The 9,742-nt window shown below is 42.6% G+C and overlaps 1 protein-coding gene across 1 annotated transcript; it reads left to right on the top strand.

The window, feature by feature from the left end:
* Positions 1-213: 213 nt before the first annotated feature.
* LOC115091461 (olfactory receptor 51A4-like) lies at positions 214-3,802 on the top strand (the record flags this gene model as incomplete). Its single annotated transcript, XM_029601682.1, has 2 exons — positions 214-1,122; positions 3,791-3,802. Coding segments are annotated over exons 1-2 (921 nt in total), but the record flags the coding sequence as incomplete, so codon positions are not given.
* Between the last annotated feature and the right edge of the window lie 5,940 nt (positions 3,803-9,742).

The following is a 9,742-nucleotide window of genomic DNA, read 5'->3' as shown; positions in this document are numbered from 1 at the left end:
TTTCTCTGTGTTCATAATTTAATTTAGAGAAGTCCTTCAACTTTAAAGCATGCAACATGCATTGATTTTAGTAAGGAAGGACTGAGCAATCTTACTGTGCTGGGGCATGAATAATGCACACTAATAATATGTCTCTTCCCTTAACAGGGATCGGTGAAGAGAGCTCCACTCCAAGCAGACGTTAGAAGCAGAGCATAGCATCGGCTGCTCAACATGTCAACATTTAGTAACACCAGCTTCTCTCCTATTTTCCTGCTGACCGGCATCCCAGGGCTGGAAGAGGCACACATCTGGCTTTCCATCCCTTTCAGTGTTATGTACATTATTGCAATCCTAGGGAATTCCGTTATTCTGTTTGTCATTCAGACCGAGCAGAGCCTCCATGAACCCATGTACCTCTTCCTCTCCATGCTAGCCATCACTGACCTGGGCCTGTCCTTGTCGACATTACCCACTGTGCTCAGCATATTTTGGTTCAACTTCCAAAAAATCTATTTTGATGCCTGTCTAATCCAGATGTTTTTTATTCAATCATTGTCAGTTATAGAATCTGCAGTGCTCTTGGCCATGGCCTTTGATCGCTTTATCGCCATCTCTTATCCCCTGAGATATGCCTCCATACTAACAAACCCAAGAATAGCAAAAATTGGGATTGCAATTGTAGTCAGAGGCACAGTCATCCTTGCGCCATTGATCATACGCCTGAAACTTTTACCATTCTGTGGAACCAATGTGCTCTCTCATTCCTACTGCTTGCATCAAGACGTCATGAAGCACGCCTGTGCGGGCACAACAATGTTCAATATTATCTATGGTTTAGCAGTTGCTCTTTACACAATGACAGATGCTGTTCTGATTGTGGTCTCTTACATCATGATTATTAAGACCATGCTGGGCATTGCATCGAAAAAGGAACGTCTCAAGGCATTTAATACCTGTGTGTCGCATATCTGCGCTGTCTTAATCTTCTATATCCCAATGATTGGCCTGTCCATGATTCACAGATTTGGGAAAGATGCAGCTCCTTTCATCCAGACACTAATGGCCAATGTCTACATCTTCGCGCCGCCTTTCTTGAATCCGATCATTTATAGCATAAAAACTAAACAGATCCGCATAGGGGTAAGCAAACTGCTCTGTAGGAAAGGGATGGGATCTGGACACAGAATTTAATTGCAGGGTTAAGGAAGGAGCTTTGTCCTCTCCTAACCCTGTCTTGGGTTAGCATTAGTTCTGGGAGGGGGGTGAGTTCAGAATTGGTAGGTCCAGTACTGGTTAGGAAATTTAGTTCTAATTTTTTCGAAAGAAATTAAATGAAATCCATGCATGCAAAAGGGCTAAAAGCAAGACCGTAATATCATGTCTTTTTGCTCAAGATGGTTATGTGAAGTTGTTGGAATGTTGACTCATAGTACTATCCATTGAAGCCATTGACCTCTAGTGGAGAAAAAGAACTTCTAGTGATCTTGGTTTTATATTGGAGAAGTCATCATTACTATAACAAATGTCAACCTTGCTACTCCATTACTACTGCAGGTTGGGAATACATTAAATTTCCTTTTAAGGGAAAGGATAGGATTGTGAAAGGTTTTATTTACCCAATACTGGAAATATAGGGCAGGAGCAATGGGTTAAGCCCAAGCAAAACAGGTGGTATTGCAGGAGTGCACTGACCCAGCTCCAAAGCAGAAAGCTAATCAGGTGCTCTGGGGAAATTTCATTTCAGAAGCTGGAAGGGTCTTTGGGGAAGAGTTCTTGAAGTGAGCATGCCACACTCTCAAATCATAAGTGTGTCAGACCAGACGGGTTACAAAAGCCATCTCAGCTGTTTTTCTGTTTATTTACTGATGTTCTGTTTTCACAATGTCCCGCGTGCAAGGTGGCCTTTCTGTTTCTGTTTGCTACTGCTGCTGTTTATGCTTTATTCTGCATAAAATTTCTTGTTTACTGTTACACTGCCAGCTGGTGGTCAACTTACATATTCATATCTTCTGCAGTATTCACTGCAGCTGGCTGTAAAGGAAGCAGAGGCTCCTGGGTGTTTTTACTCAATTGTGATCAGTTAGCTCTGGTCAGTCTGAATGTTTCAACAGGTAATCTGGATGTCCCTGAAGAAGTATTCTCTTTTTACCTGTTCTTATTTCTGTGGCCCAGACTACACTGGTCTCTGTAATCTTCAGTTTATGCATAGTAAGACTCTGTTTATTTGCATTGCCCGTTACTAAAGTTGGAGTTCGGTGAGTAAGGATGAGTTAAGCTATCTATTTAAGTTAAGCACAGGAAATGCATAGCAGTGACAGAATACAGCTCAAGGAAGAGAGAGGCAGACGCGGTGAAAGACACACAGTTCATTATTCTGAAAACAGAGGCTCTATGCCAAACTGCTGTGGGTCCAATAGCAACGCAGAAAAGAAACTACCGGTATTCAGACTGTTCTGTGAGCCTGGGAAAAGATATGCAATAATCCCGTGCCTTGAAATGTAATGCTTTTGCACATAAGAAGAACCACTTGTGTCCTAGTGCCAAAGCTGTTTTGTCTGCTTGCTGCCCTAAAATATCATGTCAAGAGAAACCCGTTTTAAAAGACAAAACATGGTGGTTTAGAGCTGCATTTGAATTTATGTGTTCATTTGTTTTTTACTGTAGATTGTGTGTGGGGAGGTTTGGATAGTTTTATTATGTTTGATGTTGTCTTACAGTTGTTTTTTTTCTGATGTTCTAAACCCAATTGTCTTTGTTTCTAAAGGCTTCTGGTCCGTTTTATTTTTGAACATAAGAAATTGCCTTGCTGGATGAGACCAAGGGTCCATCAAGCCCAACATCCTGTTTCCAACAGAGGCCAAACCAGGACACAAGAACCTGGCAATTACCCAAACACTAAGAAGATCCCATGCCACTGATGCAATTAATAGCAGTGGCTATTCACTAAGTAAACTTCATTAATAGCCGTTAATGGACTTCTCCTCCAAGAAGATATCCAAACCTTTTTTGAAACCAGCTACACTAACTGCACTAACCACCTCCTCTGCCAACAAATTCCAGAGCTTTACTGTGCGTTGAGTGAAAAAGATTTTTCTCCGATTAGTCTTAAATGTGCTACTTGCTAACTTCATGGAATGCCCCCTAGTCCTTCTCTTATTCGAAAGTGTAAATAACCAATTCACATCTACTCGTTCAAGACACCTAGAAGGAATCAGAAGACCTCTATCATATCACCCCTCAGCCATCTCTTCTCCAAGCTGAACAGCCCTAACCTTTTCAATCTTTCCTCATACGGGAGCTGTTCCAGCCCCTTTATCATTTTGGTTGCCCTTCTCTGTACTTTCTCCATCGCAACTATATCTTTTTTGAGATGCGGCGACCAGAATTGTACACAGTATTCAAGGTGCGGTCTCACCATGGAGCGATATAGAGGCATTATGACCTTTTCCGTTTTATAACCTATTACCTTCCTAATAATTCCTAACATTCTGTTTGCTTTTTTGACTGCTGCAGCACACTGAGCCGACGATTTTAAAGTATTATCCACTATGATGCCTAGATCTTTTTCCTGGGTGGTAACTCCTAATATGGAACCTAACCTCATGTAACTACAGCAAGGGTTATTTTTCCCTATATGCAACACCTTGCACTTGTCAACATTAAATTTCATCTGCCATTTGGATGCCCAATCTTCCAGCCTTACAAGGTCCTCCTGTAATGTATCACAATCCGCTTGTGATTTAACTACTCTGAATAATTTTGTATCATCCGCAAATTTGATAACCTCACTCGTCGTATTCCTTTCCAGATCATTTATAAATATATTGAAAAGCACCGGTCCAAGTACAGATCCCTGAAGCACTCCACTGTTTACCCTTTTCCACTGAGAAAATTGATCATGTAATCCTACTCTCTGTTTCCTGTCTTTTAACCAGTTTGTAATCCACGAAAGGACATCACCTCGTATCCCATGACTTTTTAGTTTTCTTAGAAGCCTCTTATGAGGAACTTTGTCAAATGCCTTCTGAAAATCCAAATACACTACATCTACCGGTTCACCTTTATTCACATGTTTATTAACTCCTTCAAAAAAATGAAGCAGATTTCTTCGGCAAGACTTCCCTTGGATAAATCCATGTTGACTGTGTTCCATTAAACCATGTCTTTCTATATGCTCTACGATTTTGATCTTGAGAATAGTGTTCACTATTTTTCCCAGCACTGAAGTCAGGCTCATTGGTCTATAGTTAATCGGATCGCCCCTAGAGCCTTTTTTAAATATTGGAGTTACATTGGCCACCCTCTAGTCTTCAGGTACAATGGATGATTTTAATGATAGGTTACAAATTTTAACTAATAGATCAGAAATTTCATTTTTTAGTTCCTTCAGTACACTAGGATGCATACCATCCAGTCCAGGTGATTTGCTACTCTTTATATTGTCAATCTCGCCTACAACATTTTTTCTCCTCTTGTCACACCCTGTTAATTGTAAACCGACATGATGCGACTCCCATCGCGAATGCCGGTATATAAAAAATTAAAATAAATAAATAAATAAACATCTTCCCAGTTCACAGTGATTTGGTTCAGTTTGTCTGACTCATCGCCCTTGAAAACCATCTCCAGAACTGGTATCTCCCCAATATCCTCATTAGTAAACACGGAAGCAAAGAATTCATTTAGTCTTTCTGCAATGGCCTTATCTTCCCTAAGATCCCCGTTAACCCCTTGATCATGTAAAGGTCCAACCGACTCCCTGACAGGTTTCTTGCTTTGGATATATTTTTAAAAGTTTTTATTATGAGTTTTTGCCTCTATGGCCAACATCATTTCAAATTCTCTCTTCGCCTGTCTTATCAATGTTTTACACTTAGCTTGACAATGCTTATGTTTTATCCTATTTTCTTCAGATGGATCCTTCCAATTTTTGAAGGATTTTTTTTTTTGCTAAAATAGCCTATTTCATCTCACCTTTTAACCATGACAGTAATTGTTTTGCCTTTCTTCCACCTTTCTTAATGTGTGGAATACTGTTGCGTCCGTCGGACTCAGACGGCTTCATCCTCTGTGCCTCACCTTTTTATCTGCTTTCTCCACTAGCCTTGGGAAGATGGCGACCACCGTATCTTCTTGCTGCTCTCCCCAGAATGGCTGTGGCATGGCTATCTGCCATATCTATCCTAAGGACCTCCTAGGGTGCGCACACGCATGCCACCCACGTCTTTATTCTCAGCATGGCGCGAACCTCGGGGGCGTCCCCCTCGAATGACGTCACACCATCTGGGTATTTAGCCTTCCCTGTATTGCTGACCAAATCGAGTTAGCAAAGATCGTGTTAGGATTGGAAAGCCTTCGGTATGAGCAACTCTGCCACTTCCTTGCTGCCGCTGGAAGCTCTCTCTCTGCCCTCCAGGGCTGTCATCACTAACTTGGGTACCCGCTCCTCGGGGGCCCTTCTGATTACTTCTAGGTGCCTTATTGGGGATACCAGGTACTCGCTCCTCCAGGGCCTGCTCTCCCTGCCTTGCTGCCTGCAACTCTACTTCTTCAGCCTGCCAGAAATTACATCTATACAGTTACCATCTACAGTGAGTAATCTAACCATTCTCAAGTCTGTCTCACCCACAGCTCAGTGCTGGGAGACTACATCCGGGACTTTCTATCTTAGTTCTAGCTTCCTATCTCCTATCTGGAGTGAGACTGGACTCCTCTGCCGATGGTCCCTGGACTTCCTCATCTGGGTTACCTCACTACTGCCACCTCCTGGCAGAACCACCAAGCTATATAATAAATTCTATCATCTTTGTGTCTGAGTCTAGCCTAGTACCCAAGAATCCACTCCAACACCTCAAAACCATAACAAATACATATGGACTGCGCCTCTAGGATTGTATTTTTAAATAATGTCCATGCCTGTTGAACACTTTTAACCTTTGCTGCAGCACCTTTCAGTTTTTTCTAACTATTTTCCTCATTTTATCAAAGTTTCCCTTTTGAAAGTTTAGTGTTAGAGCTGCAGATTTACTTATTGTCCCCCTTCCAGTTATTAGTTTAAATTTGATCATGTTATGATCACTGTTGCCAAGTGGCCCTACCACCGTTACCTCTCTCACAAATCCTGCATTCCACTAAGAATTAAATCTAAAATAACTCCCTCTCTTGTTGGTTCCTGAACCAATTGCTCCATGAAGCAATCATGTATTACATCCAGGAACTTTATGTCTCTAGCAGGTCCTGATGTTACATTTACCCAGTCAATATTGGGATAATTGAAATCTACTATATAAGAACAGTTAATTATTAAGTGCAACGAACTACACTTGTCTCACAAAATAAACGTCGCATAGATTATAATTTTTTAGATTTTTTTATGTGCATAGAATTTATCTGGAACAGTGGACCATCATAACACCCTTGGTTTTTTAGGCAGTAAGCCACACTTTCAACCTTACAGGGTCATGTTTAATCATCGGTCCATTAAATGTCTTTTGTCTTCTTTATTCAAATGTTCTCTTTCTCCTTCTTTTTTATCTTTTTTATAATTAGTAAAATCCTTTGTAATAAATTCAAAGACGGAATTGCCTTACTTGTGCGGAGCGCCGCTGCGCTTCCGACCTTTATCTCCTGTACCGCCGCGCTATTGTCTCCAGCGCTGTCGTGCTTTACTTTGCAATAAATTTAAAGACGGAATTGCCTTACTTGTGCGGAGCGCCACTGCGCTTCCGACCTTTATCTCCTGTGCCGCCGCGCTATTATCTCCAGCGCTGTCGTGCTTTGTAGGCGAAAAATACTTCTGGGTTTTTTTGTTGAACTTCCGATTGAATGTGCTCACACACTTTAGAGCTCCTGCAGTCCGACGTACGTTTCGCAATTTGCGCTGCTTCAGGGACTGATCGGGAAGTTGTAGAGTCGCATTCAGCCGCCTAATCCTCTTGTCGGCGTTGTATTTTTCGCCTACAAAGCACGACAGCGCTGGAGATAATAGCGCGGCGGCACAGGAGATAAAGGTCGGAAGCGCAGCGGCGCTCCGCACAAGTAAGGCAATTCCGTCTTTAAATTTATTGCAAAGTAAAGCACGACAGCGCTGGAGACAATAGCGCGGCGGTACAGGAGATAAAGGTCGGAAGCGCAGCGGCGCTCCGCACAAGTAAGGCAATTCCGTCTTTGAATTTATTACAAAGGATTTTACTAATTATAAAAAAGATAAAAAAGAAGGAGAAAGAGAACATTTGAATAAAGAAGACAAAAGACATTTAATGGACCGATGATTAAACATGACCCTGTAAGGTTGAAAGTGTGGCTTACTGCCTAAAAAACCAAAGGTAATTGAAATCTCCCATTATTATTGCACTGCCAAATTGGTTTGCTTCCCTGATTTCTCTTAGCATTTCATCATCTGTCTGATTATTTTGTCCAGGTGGACGGTAGTATACTCCTATCACTATACTCTTACCCAACACACATGGGATTTCTACCCATATAGATTCTACTGAGCATTTAGTCTCTTGTATGATCTTTATCCTGTTGGACTCTATACCCTCCAGGACATAAAGTGCCACATCCCCACCAAGTTGATCCTCCCTATCATTGTGATATAATTTGTACCCTGATATAGCACTGTTCCATTGGTTATCCTCCTTCCACCAAGTCTCTGTGATGCCAATTACGTCAATCTCATCATTTGCTGCTATACACTCTAACTCTCCCATCCTACTTCTTACACTTCTGGCATTAGCATAAAGACATTTCAAAGTGGGTTTTTTGTTTGTATTAACAACCTTCTTTTCAGTTGTTTAAGATAATTCGGAAATCATTAGCTTCAGTGATTTTTTTACATATAAGCATATGAACTATATTTGCATTTAATAGAACCTCTCTGTTGGGATGCCCTAACTCTCCTGTTTCATTAGTATCCTTCAAGGATACATTTCTCCGAACCATGCACCGCTGAGTGACTGTTGGATTTCCCCCTTGTTCTAGTTTAAAAGCTGCTCTATCTCCTTTTTGAAAGTTAGTGCCAGCAGCTTGATTCCACTCTGGTTAAGGTGGATCCCATCCTTTCGGAAAAATCTCCCCTTTCCCCAAAAGGTTCCCCAGTTACTAACAAAACTGAATCCTTCTTCCCTGTACCATCGTCTCATCCACTCATTGAAACTCTGGAGCTCTGCCTGCCTCTGGGGACCTGCACGTGGAACAGGAAGCATTTCAGAGAGTGCCACCCTGGAGGTTCTGGTTTTCATCTTTCTACCTAAAATTCTAAATTTGGCTTCCAGAACCTCTCTCCCACATTTTCCTATGTACCACGATAGCCGGCTCCTCCCCAGCACTGTCTATAATACTTTCTAGGTGACACATGAGATTTGCCACCTTCGCACCAGGCAGGCAAGTTACCAGGCAGTCCTCATGTCCACTAGCCACCCTGCTATCTACATTTCTAATAACTGAATCACCAACTATGATGGCCGGCTAACCCTTCCCTCCTGAGCAGTAGCCCTGGGAGACTTGTCCTCAGTGCGAGAGGACAATACATCACCTGGAGAGCAGGTCTTTCCTACTAGAGATGTGAATCGGAACCGGAATCGGTTCGGATTCCAGTTCTGATTCACATGTGGTTTTTTTTTCAATCGGGCCAAATTGCGGTTTTGTTTATTGGCTGCACCCGAGCCAATAAACAAAAAACCCGCCCCGACCCTTTAAAACTAACCCCTTTGCTTCCCCCACCCTCCCGACCCCCCAAAAACATCTTTAAAGATGGCGCCGGCCATCCAGTGCTCCCTCCATGTGACAGGGGCCGGCCAATGGCACGGATACCCTGTCACATGGTAAGGGCAAAGGGCCATCAGCGCCATTTTGATTAGAGGCAGCCGACGGCCCGGGAGCGGGAGATCGCTCCCGGGACCCCCACTGGACCACCAGGTACCTGTAAAATGTTTTTGGGGGGGTCAGGAGGGTGGGGGAAGCAAAGGGGTTAGTTTTAAAGGGTTGGGGGTGGGTTTAGGGGTTATTTTTGTGTGCTGTTTTTCCCACCCTCCCCCAAAATGATAAGAGAACCCCCACAAACAATATCGTGGGGTTTTCCTATCATTTCGGGGGAGCCCCCGATTTCTGACGATTTTGAAAATATCGTCCGATATTTTCAATCGTCCGAAGCCGATTCACATCCCTATTTCCTACAGGATCACTTCCTGCTACACCAGGTTGATGTTCTCCTACTGGGAAATCTTTATGATCCAAGACAGCACTGGGGCTGCCAGACTGGATTTGGGACTTGGCGACTATGTCCCTGAAGGTCCCATCAATGTACCTCTTTGTCTGCCTCAGCTCCTCCAAGTCTGTTACTCTAGCCTCCAGGGATCGGACTCCTTCCCTGAGAGCCAGGAGCTCTTTGCACCGAGTTCAAACATACAATCTCTCACCAGCTAGTAAAAAATCATACATGTGACATTCAATGCAAAAGACTGGAAAGCCCCCCTCTTGCTGCTGGACTGCTGCCTTCATCTTAGTTTTATTGAGTTCCTAGTTAAGTTTAGGATACTAAGGGAGTTGGAATTAGAGTACTTTAAATTTACAGGTGAATTTACTAATTAATCAGCTAGTGTCCTACAAGGGATGATTAAACTTTCAATAAGGGCTGGTACAATAGTATGATTTAGATAAGACCCTGATTGATTTTTAATGAGAAAGTGTCTCTTGCCTAAAAATCAAGGGTTGAGTGGGTGGAAAAGACAGACACTAGAATTAACTATCTCTGTCTTGC

The sequence above is a fragment of the Rhinatrema bivittatum genome, chromosome 5 (assembly GCF_901001135.1).
Source record: "Rhinatrema bivittatum chromosome 5, aRhiBiv1.1, whole genome shotgun sequence".
In the NCBI taxonomy this organism is placed as follows: Eukaryota; Metazoa; Chordata; class Amphibia; order Gymnophiona; family Rhinatrematidae; genus Rhinatrema; species Rhinatrema bivittatum.
This window is presented reverse-complemented; position numbering and strand designations above follow the sequence as displayed.